Genomic DNA, 20,140 nt, shown 5'->3' with positions numbered 1-20,140 from the left:
TCATGTCCTCAGGCCTGTCCTCATGTCCTCATGTCCTCAGGCCTGTCCTCATGTCCTGTCCTCATGTCCTCAGGCCTGTCCTCATGTTCTCATGTCCTGTCCTCATGTTCTCAGCCCTGTCCTCAACGGTAAATTTCTCCTTTGTGAGATAAATAAAGTCTATCTTATCTTATCTTATGTTCTCAGGCCTGTCCTCATGTCCTCATGTCCTCAGGCCTGCCCTCATGTTCTCATGTCCTGTCCTCATGTTCTCAGGCCTGTCCTCATGTTCTCAGCCCTGTCCTCAACGGTAAATTTCTCCTTTGTGAGATAAATAAAGTCTATCTTATCTTATCTCATGTTCTCAGGCCTGTCTTCATGTCCTCAGGCCTGTCCTCATGTCCTCAGGCCTGTCCTCATGTCCTCAGGCCTGTCCTCATGTTCTCAGGACTGCCCTAGTGTCCTCATGTCCTGTCATCATGTCCTCATATCCTGTCCTCATGTCCCCAGGCCTATCCTCATGTCCTCATGTCCTGTCCTCATGTCCTCATGTCCTCAGGCCTGTCCTCATGTCCTGTCCTCATGTTCTCAGGACTGCCCTAGTGTCCTCATGTCCTGTCATCATGTCCTCATATCCTGTCCTCATGTCCCCAGGCCTATCCTCATGTCCTCATGTCCTGTCCTCATGTCCTCATGTCCTCAGGCCTGTCCTCATGTCCTGTCCTCATGTTCTCAGGCCTGTCCTCATGTTCTCAGGCCTGTCCTCATGTCCACATGTCCTCATCTTCCCTCCTGTCCTGAAGCCTTGCGGTTACTTTGAGACGGCCAACAAAAGCAGGAGTTTCTGTTTGTCAAACGGGCTGAAGCCACCGAGACGCTTTTGTCGTCTTTGTGCTGGAAGTTTGGGCGCAGCAGCAGCTTTTGTTCGGAACCAGGAGGTTTGTGTCGTCTGAATAAAAGATGAGCAACTGAGGAAGACGAAGGTCAGAGCTTCTGTGATGTAACTCTGACCCAAACCCGTTTCAGAGAACAAACGCAGAACCACTTCAGTCACCATCATCACCTTTAACACGTTTTCACTCATTGTTGGTTCAGTTTAAAGAAACACAATGAAGGAGGGAGAATTCAGAGCTGTTTGAATGACACAAAGAGACAAAAACAGCACGAAACACGCACAAGTGGCACAAAAATGACATAAAAAGGCATGAAACTATAATGCTGGAATGACACAAAACGATGCAAATTGTTGAAGAAATAACTGAAAAATGCAGAAAATTCCACAAAATCGACACATATGTTCCAAAAAGGTACAAAAAGGACAGAGAACTGGTGAAAATGACAGAAGAAGATGCTAAAATGACGCAAAAATGATACTAGTATGTCATGAAAAGACATAAAACTGACACAAACAATGCTAAAACAACACAAAAATGACACAGAACACTGAAAAAATTAAGCAAAATGACGCTAGAACGACACAGAAAGACATAAAATTCACACAAGTGATGCCAAAATGACAGAAAAACAACACACAACGTTGCAAAAGTGACAGAAGAATGACAAAGCTGATGCAAAAAGGACACAAAACGACACAAAAAGCTGCAAAATCTCAGCAAAAATGATGCCAGAGTGACACAGAAAGACATGAAACTGACACAAATGATGCTTAAATGATGGAAAACGTTTCTAAAATGACAGAAAAATGCTGAAACTGACAGAAAAGCTTTGAAAATAACAGACTGGTTTGTTTTTAACCGAACCTTGTCTGAGTAAACAGTGAATTATTTACTGTAATTAAATGAGACGTGTTCATTAAGCGGTTTGGATGATTAATTAGGAGCTGAATTAAACTGAATCCTGACGGTTCTCACAGCGTTTCCTCCTCTTAAAGTCCCAGAATAGCTGCTGACAGTAAAACCTTCTCCTATTTATTCTTTTCCAGTTTGCTTTGCCGTCCATCAGACAAATGTCCCCCGCAGGCTCCCGTATCGACCCCTAAAAGCCCAGAAACCCGAGAGCCTGACCTGGAACCAGGGATCAATGCCTAAACATTTCCCATCAGGCCCCGTCGGCTCGCCGCGCCGTCCCAGGTTCGACGATGAGCTGATATTAGCGATCGATTTGTTCCCATCGATCACGTTTCACCGTGTCAACTCACTTCAGCGTCACCTTTTTATTAATACGAGCCCGATGACACGAAATGACTAAAAGAAATATAAAATGATGCCAAAATGACACAGAAAAGTGCTCAAAATGACAAAAACAACAAAACTGGAATAAAACTGACAAAAAAGATGCGACAATTACACAAAAAGACACAAAACTTGATTGATGTGGACATTATTTACAGTTAGAATAGAGAACTGGTAAAATCTGTGAAATCTAAAATTATGGAAAAAAATGACAGTTAATTAATTAGTTAATTTTCTAATTGGTTAATGAGTAAATGAGTTAATTGGTTAATGATTTAACCTGTTAATTACCTCCGCCAGGAGGTTATGTAATCATCAGAGTCTGTCTGTCTGTTAACAGCATAACTCAAAAAGTCATGGACGGATTTTCACCAATTTTTTATAGAATATCCAGAATAGCAAAAGTAACAATCGATTAGATTTTGGAGGTGATCCGGATCACCGTCAGGATCCAGGATTTTTTTGAAGGACTCTGTACAATTGAGAGATGGCCGCCCGACAAACAGGCAAACAGACAAACAGGCAAACAGACAAACAGGCAAACAGACAAACAGGCAAACAGACAGACAAACAGACAGACGGCCTGGTGGAGGTCTGCGCTCTCCGAGTGCTTTTCTAGTTTGTTAATTGCTTAATTGGTTTTTGTGACGTTGACGGCTCGGTGTTTTGGTGAAGAGAAAAAGAGCAGCTCTGGTTTCATCTGACGGCAGCTTTAAGTGTTTCCTTAACCCCGACCTCAGTGTGTGTGTGTTAGTGTGTTACTGTGTGTTAGTGTGTGTTACTGTGTATTAGTGTGTGTTAGTGTGTGTTACTGTGTGTTAGTGTGTTACTGTGTGTTAGTGTGTGTTACTGTGTATTAGTGTGTGTTACTGTGTGTGTCTATACAACAATGTCCATGTAACATCTGTTATGTTCTCTGGTCAACCTGACTGACATGTCAAACAGCGTGTCGCTGACCTCACATGACCTCTGCGTGTGTGTGTGTGTGTGTGTGTCACACAGTAACACACATGAGAACATACTAGAAGCAGGCCTGGTTCCACCATCACCGTCTCATGACAACAACAATCCTTCAACATTTTCTTTCACAACAAATATTCAGAAAACCAGACTGAAAACCAGTCCTAAAACCAGTCCTAAAACCAGTCTAAAGCAAAAGCTAAACCAGTCTAAAACCAGACCTAATCTTTAAAGGCTGTTTAGCATTCAAAGATTTAACCTTTAGCATTCATTTCATCTAATCAGTTTTGTATCATGAGCAAATTTTTTACTTTTGTCTCTTTTTGCTATTTTTGTGTCATTTTTAACATCTTTTGTGTCAGTTTTGTGTGTTTTCATGTCATTTTAGCACATTTGTGTCATTTTTTCAGCTTTTTGTGTCATTCTAGCCCCTTTACTGTCAGTTTTCTGACTTTTTGTGTCTTTTTTATGACTTATTGTCTCATTTGTGCATCTTTTTGTGCTATTCTTATCTCTTTGTTGAGTTCATGTCTCCACAGAGCTGCAGGACTTTAGATTGAACTTTGAGCAGTTTTCATTTGTTTTCTGCTTGTGTCTCCGTTGTCCTCATTGTGGTTCATTTTCAGAGAATTACGAAACTTTTCTGTCCAAACTCGATGTTCTTCACACAGGAACACGTCTGTTCTACAGCCCATTCCAGTTTCAACAAACCAGCCAAGCTAACGGCAGCAGAACGGTTTCTGGAAGCAGCAGGAATGAACCTGTGAAGCGTCAAACAGCCTCACCTTCGTCGTCGATGAAGTCCTTGATGGAGGTCCAGGTCTTGTTGTTGCAGTAGAAGGAGGTGTTGGCCGGCAGGCTGCCGTTGATGCAATGCGCCGTGCTGCGGACGCATTTCTGCCGCAGGTTTCCCATGAAGAGCTGCAGGCCGATGAGGGCGAAGACGCTCAGGCAGAAGACAGTGAGGATCATGACGTCAGCGAGCTTCTTCACCGACTGGATCAGAGCGCCGACGATGGTCTTTAGGCCTGAAGGACGTAACGGCGTTAACACAACAGTCTGTGGTGCTTCATGATGTCTAAAACTACAAATACTCAGTGCAAACAAACAACTACAACATAGAAAGCTTTGTCTAAATACAGTGTTCTAGTAAAACAAAGTAATAATAAGAAATATAAATAAATCCATGAATCTGGTGCCATAAAGATGGTGGCCAGTTGATGTTCACAAATTTAGTCAAAAATGAAAGATCCAAATATAAACAACACCATCAGTTTTGTTTTTTGTTTGTTTTTAAGCTCAGACTAAATGGCAGCCATCTTTATGCACAACGACATCAAAACAAAGCTGCTGATGGGTGAAAACCTCAAGAGGTTCATGAAAAAAAAGCCCAAATGGATTCCTTTTCACTTGATTTTCTTTTGTCTTTTTTTTTTTTTTTGAGAATTAAGATTTTCTCGTGTCAGCAGCACAATCACCAACAAAATCCTGTAAAAGTCTGGGGACCAGTTGAAGACATCTGAAGACTAGTTGTAGAGGTTTGAAACGAACTGTAGAGGTCTGAGGACTATGTAGTAGTCTGAAACTAGCTGTAAAGATCTGGAGACTAGTTGTAGATGTCAGAAGACTAGTTTCAGAGGTCTGGGGACTAGTTGTAGAGGTCTTGAAACAGCTGTAGAGTTCAGAAGACTAGTTTTAAAGGTCTAAAGAGTAGGTTTAAAGATCTGGGGACGAGGTGAAGATGTCTGAAGACTAGTTGTAAAGGTCTAAGGAGTAGCTTTAAAGGTCTGAGGACTAGTCATAGAGATCTGAGGACTCACTGTAGAGGTCTGAAGACTAGTTGAAGAGATCTGAAACTAGTGGTAGAGGTCTGAGGACTACTTGTACCGGTCCAAAACTAGCTGTAAAGGTCTGGGGACAAGTTGCAGAGATCTGGAATGAGCTGTAAAATTCTGAAGAGTGGATGTAGACATCTGAAGACCAGTTGTAGAGGTCTAGAGGCAGCTGTAGAGGTCAGAAGACTAGTTATAGAAGTCTGGAACTATCTATTATGGTCTGGGGATGAGTTGCAGACATCTGAAGACTAATTGTAGAGGTTTGAAGAGTAGTTGTAGAGATCTGGGACTAGTTGTAGATGTCTGAAGACTAGTTGTAGCAGTCTAGAAGCAGCTATAGAGAGAGGTCAGACTAGTGGTAGAGATCTAAACTAGTTAGAGGTCTGGAACTAGTCATACATGTCTGGAACTAGTCATACATGTCTGGAACTCCTTGTTAAGGTCTGGGAACTTGTTTTTCTGTTTTGTTTCAAGATTTTTTTTTATACAGAATTAAGGTTTTCTCCTGTCAGCAGCACAATCACCAACAAAATTCAGCAGAACAGACTCCAAACTCCCTAAAACTAACGTTCAGTATCAACACAGAAACACACATGGTAAAAACAGCAGGAACAAAATACATCCGAACAAAAAGGGTGCAGACAAGTTGACTATCCTCGGCCAAATCTTACCAGTCAAAGACGACGGTTTCTGTCATACGTTTCATCACTTGAAAGTACTTTTTAGATGTTTTAGTTGATTCATTAGAAACAGACGCGATCCATCTGTCCTCATTGTTAGCATGGAAGCGCCTGTAAGCTAATGAAGGACTACTGTGATCAGTTACTGTCACGTTGCTACAATGTTGTAAGAGTTATAACATGTGTTAGACATTGTTATAACAAGGCCACTACAGCGGCATGTTTTCATCACATGTCTATGGCGCTGTTAGCGCTGCATGCTAACATGCACAGTGGAAACAGACAGAGGCTCGCCAGCAGCAACACATCGTTTCATATTCTCATTTGTTTCATTGTGGACTGAAGAAGCGGTCTTTTAAAACGGTAATGGAAATGGAAAACTCTTTTCAGGAACACTAAACCTGTTGAGCCTCAATGTTGCGTCAATAATAACTATCGAGGCAATAAGCCTGAAGACTAATTTTAAAGAACTGGAACTAACTGGAAAGGTCTGGTGACCAATTCTAGAAGTCTGAGGAGTAGCTTTAAAGGTCTGAGAACTAGTTATAGAGGTCTGTAGACTAGTTGAAGTGGTCTGAGTACTAGTTGTTGAGGTCTAAGGACTAGTTGTAGAGGGTTCGGGACTAGTTGCAAAGATCTGAAGGCTCTGAAGGCTAGCTGTGGAGTTCCATGGACTAGCTGAACAGGTCTAAGGACTAGTTGTAGAGGTTTAAGGACTAGATGCAGAGGTCTGGAACTCACTGTATAGGTCTGAGGACTGTTGTAGATGTCTCAGAAGTAGATGTAGTGGTCTGAGGGCTAGTTTTTAAGGGTTCAGGACTAGTTGTAAAGATATAAAGAGTAGCTGTAGAGTTCTGTGGACTACCTGTATAGTTGTGTAGGTCTAAGGACTACTTGCAGAGGTCTGGAACCAGCTTTATAGGTCTAAGGACTAGTTATAGAGGTCTAAAGGCTAGTTGTAGAATTTTGTGAACTAGCTGTAGCGGTCTGAAGGCTACTTGTGGAGGTCCAAAACTAGCTGTAAAGCTCTAAGGACTACTTCTCAAGGTCTGAGGACGAGTTGTAGAGATCTAGACCTAAACATAAAGGTCTGTGGACTAGACAAGATATAAATGTGTCAAACTTGCCATAAACATCTAAAGACTCGTCATAGAGGTCTAAAGACTCGTCATAGAGGTCTAAAGACTAGCCATAGAGGTCTAGAACATGATTAAAACAATGACTTTATTGTTTTTACAGTTTGATTTGGACCTTTTTAAAGAAAGCCCAACTTTCAGTTCCGACTGCAGGTTTTGGGTTTCAGGATTTTGACGATAGTTTGGTAGCTTGATTGTTCTTTATCTCAACATCCAGAATCTGAATCAAATGAGCCGAGTCCCAGTCAGCGGGCTCCTGGTGGTTTAGTTTCTGTTTGCTGAGCCTCTGTTGTCCACTCACAACCAGTTACCAGAAGAGTTTGCTGCGTCTTCCTGCATACTGCCTCCTGAAGCGCTTGTGGTGGAGCTCAAAAGAAAGCATGCAGGAGGAGGTTTCAAACACTAAAGCTTCCAGCAGGCTCAGGCCAGAAGGAGGTTTTCTGAAATCCCTCCCCGGCGTCCTCACCTGGGATGACCGAGATGGTTTTGAGCGCTCGCAGCACCCTGAACGTCCTTAAGGCTGACACATTACCCAGGTCCACAAACTCAGTCACATATCTGCAACAAGCCGACAGAAGCACAACAGACACACACAGAAGGGTTGGACCACAGCGACCAGCACAGAGGGATAGAAAGATGGAGGTCCAGCAGAGATACAGCAGAGATCCACTGTTCAGGAGGCGAAGTCGGACGGTCGAAGCTGCTCACAACCAGAAAACTGGAGAAAAATGCAACTCAGTCACTGAGCGGTGCCTGGACGCCTGTTTCCCACATCTTTGGTCTTTTGACTGTTAATATCCACATTATTGACAATTTGGTGGATTGATGTCCAAGTTTTTGACACTTTAGTAGGTTAATGTCCATGTTTGTGACACCTGTACTCATAATATCCAAGTTATTGACACTTTTGTGCATTAATATACAAATTTTGACACTTTTACCCAATAATATCTAATTTATTGACACTTTCGTAGGTTAATATCCATGTTTTGACACTTTTACCAAATTATATTCAAGTTGTTGATACCTTTGTAGGTAAATATCCAGGTTATTGACCCTTCTGTAGATTAACATCTAGGTTTTAGACAGTTTTGCCCAATAATGTCCAAGTTTTTGATATTTTCATAGGTAAATAGTCAAGTTGTTGACTCATTTGTGCATTAATATCCAGGCTATCGACACTTTTATCCAATAATATCCACGTTTTGATACTTTTGTGGGTAAATATTTAGGTTTTTACGGCTTTTTCCCAATAATATCCAAATTTCTTGACATTTTGTTGGTAAATATCCAGGTTATTGACACCTTTTGGTTCTTCCAAGAGCCGATAACAGAAGTCCGGTTGCATTTGACTCAACACTCGGGATGACCATGACTACTTAAGGCCAGTATCTTGACTGGAAGACGTGTTGTTGACGTTGATTCTCCAGTTATCAGACGTGCTCAGTTTCAACAGATCTGACTTTTCCTTCTTTACTGGTTGGTTAATGCAGATCAGGTGACCCGTGAGCCCTGACTGGGCGGACTGGGAGGTGGGCTGGTGCTGCAAGACACGGCAGACATAGGACGAACAAGAGAGGACGTTCACGACGAAACCACTATGACGGGTGTTTTATTAGTTTGTTTTTGTGCTCTGTCGCCCCCTGGTGGTGGTCAGGCCTTACCTGGGATCACTGAGATAGTTTTCAGGGCTCTCAGCACTCTAAAGGTTCTCAGCGCCTGCAGGTTCCCTACTTTGATAAACTCTGTTAACAGCCTGTAGGGGGCAGTGTGGTGGTTGTCAACATACAACAAAAGGAGACAAACACAACAAAGTCTGAAAATGCTGCGGCGGTTTTAAAGTCCACTCCTGACTGGTGAGAGCGGGAACAGTCCACCAAATCCAAAATGAACCGTTGGTTAGCATCAACACACGTCTGGGAGGGTTTATTTTGGATCTGGTGGCACTGTTGGTTGCTCTGACACGAACAGGAACTTACAGATCTGGAAAGGAAGAAGACGTCAGAGAAAAATGTAAAAATTCAGAGAAAATCTAATTTTCAGCACAGACATTCTGAACATAGTGTGAGTCTGGGATTGAATGTTAATAATGGTGGATGATCATCAAGAAGCATCAGTTAGACACCTGGAGCAACAGCTACAGCTAGCTAAAGTTAGCAACAGCTAGCCCGAACTGAAGCTACATTTTTACCCAATAATATCCAAGTTTTTGACACTTTTATCCAATAATTTCTTTGTTTATGATGCTTTTGTATTTAAATATCAAAGTTATTGATACTTTTGTGCGTTAATATCCGTATTTATGACACTTTTGTCCAATAATATCTAAGTTTTTGACACTTATCCAATAATATTCACGTTTTTGACACTTTGGTGCCTTAATATCCATATTTTTTTAGACATTTGTCCAGGTTTTTGACACTTGTACCCATATAATATCCATATTTGTGAGACATTTATCCAATAATATCCAAGTTTTTGACACTTGTTCTTGTTTGAGGTTCTACTCTTGTATAAAAGTGGAAATTTTTTGTCTAATAAACTGTAATTAAAACTCTACATCCGTTCTCGTGTCCAGACGTTAAACCTCTGGCAGAACATTAACGGCTAAACGGGATCTGGGCTGTTAAGGTTCTCTTTAGATCCAATCAGACGAGAGGCGCCAGGCGACAGCGGCCATTTTGGCTCCCCGGTGAGATGGAGTCATCTGATCCGAGCCGCTAACGGCCTCCATTACGGCTCATATTTCAGCGGCGATGACTGGCGGCTGATTGGATTACGGAGACGAGCAGCAGACGAAGCTGGGAGGAACAAAGGAGCAGTTCTGCTGCTGCTGAGGGTCCTGTGGTGGTCTAGACGCCAAAACAATGTTCAAACGAACGCTATTTATGGTTTTCAGTTGTTCTTCTAATATGGTTTCAATTTAACTTCATGAAACGCAACATGCAGAGTCAGCAATGATGAAAATTATACAAGTTTTAAAAAGACAGATCTGTGTCTTTGTGTCATTTTTGCAGCTTTTTATGTAATTGTTGCAATTTTTTGTTTTATTTTTATGTCATTTTTCGTCACTTTTGTGTCTTTTTGATGTTTTGTGCAATTTTAGCATTTTTACCCCATTTTTTCCATTCTTGTCATTTTTGCAACTTTTTGTGTTTTTTTTGTCTTTTGTGCATTTTTTTGTCAACTTTGCACATTTTTTAATTTTATTTGTGGAATTTTTGCGGCTTTTTCTGTAATTTTTCATTTATTTGTGTCAGTTTTGTGTCAATTTTGTGATTTTTCTGCAATTTTTTACATTTTGCGTAGTTTTGGACTACTGTGTCCTTGATCACACGAATCAACACAAAACAACAGAAGAAGAAATGGAGGAGGTTTGAGGCACTTAAAGTATTTTTTTAAATGTATTTTTGTGATTTCCCCCATTTTTATTAATATATTTTTGCTTGTTTGCAACATCTGAAATTTAGCTTAACTTTTATTTAAGAATTTCACAATATTTATTATTAGTAGTAGTAGTAAACGACACTAAAAGATGTAGAAAATTACACATAAAAATGAAAAAATGACACAAATACACAAAATTGACAAAAAAGCATGAAAAATGACTGAAAAATTATGCAAAATGAGCTCAAAAATGACACAAAAAGTTCCTAAAATAATCCAACGTGTCCCCAGACAAGACAAAAGTGACACAAATAGATGCACAAATGACACAAAGAGACACAAAATTCACACATAAATGGACAAAACTGACATAAAAAGACGCAAAAAGAAACAGAAACTGCAAAAAGACACAAAAAGGACAGAAAAAGAAACTAAGCCACATGTAAAGATGCAATAATGACAGAAAGTTGCTAAACTGATCCAAAAAGTCTCAAAGCAAGACAAACAGAGGACACAAACAGATCCACAAATGAGCAAAAACAGGCAGAAACTGAAAAAAGACACGTAAATTACACATGAATACACAAAACTGACATAAAAAACATGAAAAATGAGCACAAAAAGATGCAAAATGAGCACAAAAAATGCAAAATGAGCACAAAAATGACACTAAAAGTTGCACATAAATACACAAAAGTGACAACAAAAGATGCAGAAATCACATAAAAACTGACATAAAAAGATTCAAAAATGACACAAAGTTGCTAAAATGATCCAACAAAATCCAAACCAAGACACAAGTGACACAAATAGACGCACAAATGGCACAAGAATTACATATAAAAATGCAAAACTGACAGTAAAAGATGTAAAAATCAGACAAAACACACAAAATAGACAAAGTTGAAGAAACAGCACAAAAAGATCTAAAACTGACACAAAAATATGTAGAAAAAACGACACAAGAAAAATCCAAATAAATGACTCAAAAAAGTACACAAAAATATTCAAAAATGACAGAAAATGTTGCTAAACTGGTCCTGCAAAATCCAAAACAAGACAAAAGTGACACAAATAGATCCATAAATGACAAAAAAAAAAAAAAAAAAAACAGGCAGAAACTGCCATGCCTAAATCGTTTTGCAAAAAATGCAAAATGAGCACAAAAACATGCTAAATGAAAATTAAAACATGCTAAATGACAACAAAAAATGCTAAATGACAACAAAAATATGCTAAATGACAACAAAAATATGCTAAACAACAATAAAAAGATGCTAAATGATTAGAAAAAAGATGTAAACATCAGTAAAAAGATGCTAAATGACAACAAAAACATACTAAATGAAAATTAAAAGATGCTAAATGACAACAAAAAGATGCTAAATTTAAATTAAAAGATGCTAAATGAGCACAAAAACATGCTAAACGACAATAAAAAGATGCTAAACGATAACAAAAAATGCTAAAGGAGACGAAAAAGATGCTAAATGACAACAAAAAATGGTAAAGGAGAAGAAAAAGATGCTAAACAATGAAAAAGATGCTAAACTGCAACAAAAAAAGATGTTAAATGCAATAAAAAGATGATAAGGGACAACAAATAAGATGCTAAATGACGAGAAAAAGATGGTAAACGACAAGAAAAAGATATTAAATGGCAAGAGAAAGACGCTAAAGGACGACAAAAAAATGCTAAATGGCAAGAAAAAGATGTTAAATGAGTCAGTATAATCTAGTTTACCAGCTAATACTGGATGCTGTGAACTCTGAGCCGCATTTCAGGTCTCTAGTTTTATTCTTTGATGACTTATCCTCTCTCTGGCTGATCTGTTTTGTCATCAGAACTTGTGAACCAGTGGAAGTTTTCCGTGGAATGCGTGGGAGCAGCAGTAAAGTTTGCTGAAAGCCGCCTGCTCGGGTTTAGACTTTAAGACGAGCAGAAATGACACACAATGAGAGCCCGGCTTCTCCTTACTTTGCACACATCGGCTTTGCAAACTGACTCGGAAGCAGAATTTATTTTTTTCTGTGGCTCCTGAGCGGCGGGAGGCTTCACGGACGTCCGTTATTTTTAATCCCATCAGAAGAACAACGGAGCCCGTCGACACTTCGTCCTCCTCAGCCTCTTTACTGCAGCTACAGGAGGCTTTCAGACACCTCTACGTCCAGGTTTTAACCCCTGATCAGCCTCTTTACTGCAGCTGCAGGAGGCTTTCAGACACCTCTACGTCCAGGTTTTAACCCCTGATCAGCCTCTTTACTGCAGCTGCAGGAGGCTTTCAGACATCTCTACGTCCAGGTTTTAACCCCTGATCTGACTCTTTACTGCAGCTGCAGGAGGCTTTCAGACACCTCTACGTCCAGGTTTTAACCCCTGATCTGACTCTTTACTGCAGCTACAGGAGGCTTTCAGACACCTCTACGTCCAGGTTTTAACCCCTGATCTGACTCTTTACTGCAGCTACAGGAGGCTTTCAGACACCTCTACGTCCAGGTTTTAACCCCTGATCTGACTCTTTACTGCAGCTGCAGGAGGCTTTCAGACACCTCTACGTCCAGGTTTTAACCCCTGATCAGCCTCTTTACTGCAGCTACAGGAGGCTTTCAGACACCTCTACGTCCAGGTTTTAACCCCTGATCTGACTCTTTACTGCAGCTACAGGAGGCTTTCAGACACCTCTACGTCCAGGTTTTAACCCTTGATCAGCCTCTTTACTGCAGCTACAGGAGGCTTTCAGACACCTCTACGTCCAGGTTTTAACCCCTGATCAGCCTCTTTACTGCAGCTACAGGAGGCTTTCAGACACCTCTACGTCCAGGTTTTAACCCCTGATCTGACTCTTTACTGCAGCTACAGGAGGCTTTCAGACACCTCTACGTCCAGGTTTTAACCCTTGATCAGCCTCTTTACTGCAGCTACAGGAGGCTTTCAGACACCTCTACGTCCAGGTTTTAACCCCTGATCTGCCTCTTTACTGCAGCTACAGGAGGCTTTCAGACACCTCTACGTCCAGGTTTTAACCCTTGATCAGCCTCTTTACTGCAGCTACAGGAGGCTTTCAGACACCTCTACGTCCAGGTTTTAACCCCTGATCTGCCTCTTTACTGCAGCTGCAGGAGGCTTTCAGACACCTCTACGTCCAGGTTTTAACCCCTGATCTGCCTCTTTACTGCAGCTGCAGGAGGCTTTCAGACACCTCTACGTCCAGGTTTTAACCCCTGATCTGACTCTTTACTGCAGCTGCAGGAGGCTTTCAGACACCTCTACGTCCAGGTTTTAACCCCTGATCAGCCTCTTTACTGCAGCTGCAGGAGGCTTTCAGACACCTCTACGTCCAGGTTTTAACCCCTGATCTGCCTCTTTACTGCAGCTGCAGGAGGCTTTCAGACACCTCTACGTCCAGGTTTTAACCCCTGATCAGCCTCTTTACTGCAGCTACAGGAGGCTTTCAGACACCTCTACGTCCAGGTTTTAACCCCTGATCTGACTCTTTACTGCAGCTACAGGAGGCTTTCAGACACCTCTACGTCCAGGTTTTAACCCCTGATCTGCCTCTTTACTGCAGCTGCAGGAGGCTTTCAGACACCTCTACGTCCAGGTTTTAACCCCTGATCTGACTCTTTACTGCAGCTGCAGGAGGCTTTCAGACACCTCTACGTCCAGGTTTTAACCCCTGATCTGCCTCTTTACACCAGGTTTAACCTCACACACAAGGAAAAGACTTTTGTTCAGTTTTTTTGATTTGTGGAAACAACAACAACGGTGGCAAAGACAAATATGAACAAAATTAGTGAGCGATAAGAAAACATGGACGACTCCTAGAACTCTGGAATCAATGAACGTTTGTCGTAGATTTATGAAAGGTCTTCCAGAAAGCGGATCAGATCTGCTGCTGGATCATAAATATATAAACAGAAGGCATCTTTAGGTTTTAATCCTTCTCCTTCTTTATTCCATAAGAACACCAAACCTACCACCAAGCATGGAGGTGGCAGTATCATGCTCTGTAGAACTGGAGCTTTACTCAAAGTAAATGGACTGATGAAGGAGGAGGATTAGAACCTAAAACCATCAGCAGAAGGTTGATCTTGGACACAGTTGGATGTTTCAACCAGACAAAGGTCCAGAGGAGTCAAACCAGAAGAGACGTTCAACCAAATATTACCGTTCCAGAGTCCTAGGAGTCGTTATGAACTCATCACTGACACGATGAACGTGGTCTGTAAGTGGACATAAACGTGTTTTTGACTCACGCCATGACGATGACGCTGAAGTCCAGCCAGTTCCATGGATCCCTCAGGAAGGTGAAGGGTCCCACACAGAAACCTCTCGCCAGGATCTTTATGAGCGACTCAAAGGTGTAGATACCTGTGAAGGTGTACCTGAGGAGGAAGTGGACAAGCAGCAGAAATAAAACACGTTCCAGCAGGTCGACTGGACAGCTTCAATGCAACACAAACGAATGGAGCTTAGTCTAACAGCGCTGAAGAACTAAAATGGGTTCATTAGCGGTATCAGTACTCTCAGGTGTACTCACTCCAGGTACTTGGCCCAGTACGCCGGTTCTGACATGGCCATGAAGCAGCAGTTGGTCAGGATGGTGCACATGATGAAGAGACTGAACAACGTGAGCAGCAGTTAAAGAACAACACAGCCAATCAGACGCCTAGCTGAGTCCAGGTGTGGAGTTCAGGTGAGTTCAGGTGTTTTTAGGTGAGTTCAGGTGTTTTTAGGTGAGTTCAGGTGTTTTTAGGTAAGTTCAGGTGTTTTTAGGTGAGTCCAGGTGTTTTTTAGGTGAGTTTAGGTGTTTTTAGGTGTTTTAGGCGAGTTCAGGTGAGTTCAGGTTTCTTCAGGTGGTGTGTTCAGATGCGTTCAAGTGAGTTCAGGTGTACTTAAGTGAGTCCAGGTGGTGGTGATCAGGTGAGTCCAGGTGTGTTTAGGTGAGTTCAGGTGTTTTAGGTGAGTTCAGATGCATTCAGGTGAGTTCAGGTGAGTTCAGGTGGTTTAGGCTCATATTTTTTTCATCTTTTTGTGTTAATATTGTGTCTTTTGTGTCAGTTTTGTATCTTTATGGGCATTTTGAGGATATTTTCAACATTTTAGAGTCCTTTTATGCCTTTTTTGTGTCTTTTCATGTCAGTTCTGGATCTTGTTGGATCATTCTTGCACATTTTTGGTGCTATTTTCACATTTGTTTCTATACTTTTGTGTCTTTTGTCTTTTTTTGCATCTTTTTGTGTCAGTTTTGTGTCAGTTATTGTCAGTGTTGTATCATTTTGTGTCTGTTTTGCATGTTTTGTATCAGTTTTGGATCTTGTTGGATTATTTTTGCACCTTTTTTGTGTCTTTTCATGCTGAATTTTACACTTCTTTGTGTCTTTTTGCTTTATTTTTGCATATCTTTTTGCTACTTTCAAGTTTACTTGTATCTTTTTGTGTCTTTTTTCTCATCTTTAGGTGTCGGGATCAGAATCGTTTGAGTTTTTGTGGTTTTCAGCTTTTAGTGGCTGCTGATGTAAAAGAGGAGTTTGTTCTGTAAATGTGGAAACGTGTCTTTGCGGCGCGGCGCTTTAACGATTCTGATTTAATGCCGGTTCCCCATTAGAGCTAAATAAAGACGAATGCTAGCGTGCAGCAGATTAATATTCCATTAGCAGCTCCAGTGGGAGAAGCAGCCTCCACTCGCTCTAATCATCACATAATGGGAGCAGCAACTTTTCAAAGTGTCACAAAATATCACCTCCACCTGCCGCTGGCCTGTCAATCACGCCCAGGAATGAATCATAATTACTGTAATTTGGCAGAAGGAACATTGTGGCTGCTGAGCGACGCCCAAACCCAGCGCAGAGTCGGCGCTAATTGTTGACGAAGCTGCTGCCGGCGGCTAATTGTGGCTGCCGCTGTGGACCTCCCAGGCCACCGTAGCTAATGTCATTACACCTCCCACATCCCAAACACCGATCCAGACTGTGCATGTTCACCAGAGGAACGTAAAAAGCACCAAACTGACAGTTCACAGTCACTTCTCTCGACAGAAACGGTCTCAGTTTCATGTAGTTCTGAACGATTTTATGTCATTTTGTTGTTGTTGATTCTTTTTGTGCAATTTTATGTCACTTTTGTTCATTTTATGTTGTTTTTGTGTATTTTTGAGTCATTTTATGTTGTTTCAGGGTATTTAGTGTCACAAGTTTTTCTAAGTTCATGGGTATTTATGTCACTTTAGTGTATTTTTAAGTAATTTTGTGTCATTCTTGGGTATTTTGTGGCATTTTATGTCATTTTTGAGTATGTTTTAATGGCTTTTTGTGACTTTTATGCCATTTTTGTGTATTTTTGTCTCACTTTTGTGCCATTTTATGTTGTTTTAGTGTATTTTTGACTGATTTTATGTCGACTTTTTGTGTGTTTTATGTCACTTTTGTGTATTTTTCAGTCATTTTTTGTTGGTTCTGTGTCTTTTAGTTTCAAGTTTGAATTTTTTTATGTCAGATTGTGTATTCTTGTATCATTTTTTCCTGTTTTTGTGTGTCTTTGTGTGTTTTCTCACCATTTTAGTGTCGTTCGTGTCGCTCCTGCAGCTTTTTAAGTCTTTTCAGGCCATTTTTTGTTCTTTTTCTGTCGTCTTTTTTGGACCTCATGTCTTTTACATCTTTTTAGTGTAACTTTTTGGCATCTTTTAGCTCCGGTTTGTGCCAATTTTCATCTTTTTTAGTCGTGTGTGTGTGTGCGTGTCCTCCTCACACCACAGCTTGTCATAGTGGCGCCGGGCAGAACTCCAGGACTCACTTCATCACACACACACACACACACACTCGTGAGGCGCAGACACACACTTCAGCACCACAACTCCCCCCTACACACACACAGACTCACAAAGCGACGCCTCGTGAGCGACCGCTCGACCACTTATCGTGTCGCCGCCCGACGGCCCTCGACACGGTAAAAATAACCGAGTGTGAGGCGACTCGTGGTGTGAACAAAATGTGTCAACGAGGCGTTCAGGGACAAACACACCGCTGGAGGATCAGGCTCACATCTGGATTTACGGGACCGAGTCTGCAAAAGCGCGTCGCCGAGACAAAGAAAGGGCGAAAACAGAAAAAATCTGAAAAAATTCTACTTTCCGGCGGTCCTTGAACTTGTCATCTCTGACGTTCAGTTCCATCAGTAAAATTAGACAAACCTGAGAAATTTTTTTGTGTCATTTTTATCGCTGCGTTGTCTTTGAGTCCGTTTGTTTCTATTTTTCCATCATTTTAGCATCTTTGCCGGGTTTTTTTTGTGTAATTTCTGGGTCATTGTTGTCTCATTTATCTGCCTTTTGGGACATTTTGTGTCTTCTTGTGTAATTTTTGTGTTGTTTTCGTGTCATTTTTGCGTCTTTTAATGAGATTTTTGTGCCATGTTTATCCCTGTGTTATTTTTGACATGATTTTGTGGTATTTTGTGTATTCTCGTGTCATTCTGGCTCATCTTTTGGTGTCCTGTTGCTCCCGTTCTATCATCGAGCTGAAGGATATGAGTGGACGAGGATCTTGATGGCGATTCTTCTGATCGGGTGGAACGGACTGAAGACGTACAGAGCCGACGTGGCGCTGAAGCGGAAGATGGCCTTCCCTTTGTTCAGGACTATGAAGGTCTGAAACAAAACAGACAAAACACAACGTGATTCAGCTGCACTGTAAAAAAAAAAAAGACAGATACTACCTGCTTTGATGAATTACAAATAGCACAAAAAATCCCATTTTAAAAAGCTATGAATTGTTTTTTGACTGCAAAATAATAATAATAATAATAATAATGTCTGCATCAATAATCTGTTATTTTTCTTTATAATTGATAATTTGTTCTTTTGCAATATTTGACTATTTGGATTAGTTTTAGACTGTGTTCTGACTGGTTTGGCACATCTTTTGGACTGGTTTAGATTTGATTTTGGTCCTGGTTTTAGACTTTTATAGCCCCAAGAACACCAAACCGACCACCAAGCATGGAGGTGGCAGTATCATGCTCTGTGGAACTGGAGCTTTACACAAAGTAAATGGACTAATGAAGAAGATGAGATCAGATTAGATCAGATTAAATTAACTTTCAATACATTAGATTATAACAGATTAGATTAAATTTTCATATTATACTATATTATTACACAGTAAACTACATAATCAGGGTTCAAAAAAAGGAATCATATTTGTCTACTGGTTTAACTCTACTGACTCACACCTTCTGTTCCTTTTTATAAATATAAATCAACTGTTTATTGTTGACCTCCATGTTTCTTGTTATATTCCATCATTTTCATCTAATTTTCTATTAACTGTGTTCATTGTATTTGATCCTACAGTGTTTTATGTCATCCTGACTTTTAACTAAGTTATATTTTCGTCCTAGCCCAGTCTTCTAACCAGCATTTTCCCTCCTTTCTGATGTCCTTCAGGAGCTTCCACAAACCCACCCTGTGGTCTCTGAAGTAGTACGGGTCGATGTCTTCCAGGGGAACGCCCACCAGGTGAGATGGGATGTCGGCGAAGATGCGTGGCAGCTGTTTTCCAGCCTCCAGGTCGGGCCGGGGCCGGGGGATTTCCACGTCGCCCAGGTCCTACCAACACAACACAGTTTGTTTCCCCCTTTACTGTCAGCATTGGTGGAGTGTACGTTACCTCCTGGTAGTGTTTGTTGAGTGTACGTTACCTCCTGGTCGTGTTTGTTGAGTGTACGTTACTTCCTGGTCGTGTTTGTTGAGTGTACGTTACCTCCTGGTCGTGTTTGTTGAGTGTACGTTACCTCCTGGTCGTGTTTGTTGAGTGTACGTTACCTCCTGGTCGTGTTTGTTGAGTGTACGTTACCTCCTGGTAGTGTTTGTTGAGTGTACGTTACCTCCTGGTAGTGTTTGTTGAGTGTACGTTACCTCCTGGTCGTGTTTGTTGAGTGTACGTTACCTCCTGGTAGTGTTTGTTGAGTGTACGTTACCTCCTGGTCGTGTTTGTTGAGTGTACGTTACCTCCTGGTAGTGTTTGTTGAGTGTACGTTACCTCCTGGTAGTGTTTGTTGAGTGTACGTTACCTCCTGGTCGTGTTTGTTGAGTGTACGTTACCTCCTGGTCGTGTTTGTTGAGTGAACGTTACCTCCTGGTCGTGTTTGTTGAGTGAACGTTACTTCCTGGTCGTGTTTGTTGAGTGTACGTTACCTCCTGGTCGTGTTTGTTGAGTGTACGTTACCTCCTGGTCGTGTTTGTTGAGTGTACGTTACCTCCTGGTCGTGTTTGTTGAGTGTACGTTACCTCCTGGTCGTGTTTGTTGAGTGTACGTTACCTCCTGGTCGTGTTTGTTGAGTGTACGTTACTTCCTGGTCGTGTTTGTTGAGTGTACGTTACCTCCTGGTCGTGTTTGTTGAGTGTACGTTACCTCCTGGTCGTGTTTGTTGAGTGTACGTTACTTCCTGGTCGTGTTTGTTGAGTGTACGTTACTTCCTGGTCGTGTTTGTTGAGTGAACGTTACTTCCTGGTCGTGTTTGTTGAGTGTACGTTACCTCCTGGTCGTGTTTGTTGAGTGAACGTTACTTCCTGGTCGTGTTTGTTGAGTGTACGTTACCTCCTGGTCGTGTTTGTTGAGTGAACGTTACTTCCTGGTCGTGTTTGTTGAGTGTACGTTACCTCCTGGTCGTGTTTGTTGAGTGTACGTTACTTCCTGGTCGTGTTTGTTGAGTGTACGTTACCTCCTGGTCGTGTTTGTTGAGTGTACGTTACTTCCTGGTAGTGTTTGTTGAGTGTACGTTACTTCCTGGTCGTGTTTGTTGAGTGTACGTTACCTCCTGGTCGTGTTTGTTGAGTGTACGTTACCTCCTGGTCGTGTTTGTTGAGTGTACGTTACTTCCTGGTAGTGTTTGTTGAGTGTACGTTACTTCCTGGTCGTGTTTGTTGAGTGTACGTTACCTCCTGGTCGTGTTTGTTGAGTGTACGTTACCT

General features: G+C 41.4%; 1 protein-coding gene across 1 annotated transcript in view; it reads right to left on the bottom strand.

Moving 5' to 3' along the window:
• Window positions 1-20,140, bottom strand: part of scn5lab (sodium channel, voltage gated, type V-like, alpha b) — a 180,205-nt gene that overhangs the window by 111,233 nt on the left and 48,832 nt on the right. The window contains 6 exon segments of the mRNA XM_051940377.1: window positions 3,917-4,159; window positions 7,249-7,340; window positions 14,427-14,555; window positions 14,711-14,801; window positions 17,698-17,815; window positions 18,632-18,775. Of these exon segments, the coding sequence (XP_051796337.1) occupies window positions 3,917-4,159; window positions 7,249-7,340; window positions 14,427-14,555; window positions 14,711-14,801; window positions 17,698-17,815; window positions 18,632-18,775 (817 nt within the window).

The sequence above is a fragment of the Acanthochromis polyacanthus genome, chromosome 20, assembly GCF_021347895.1.
Source record: "Acanthochromis polyacanthus isolate Apoly-LR-REF ecotype Palm Island chromosome 20, KAUST_Apoly_ChrSc, whole genome shotgun sequence".
Taxonomy (NCBI): Eukaryota; Metazoa; Chordata; class Actinopteri; family Pomacentridae; genus Acanthochromis; species Acanthochromis polyacanthus.
This window is presented reverse-complemented; position numbering and strand designations above follow the sequence as displayed.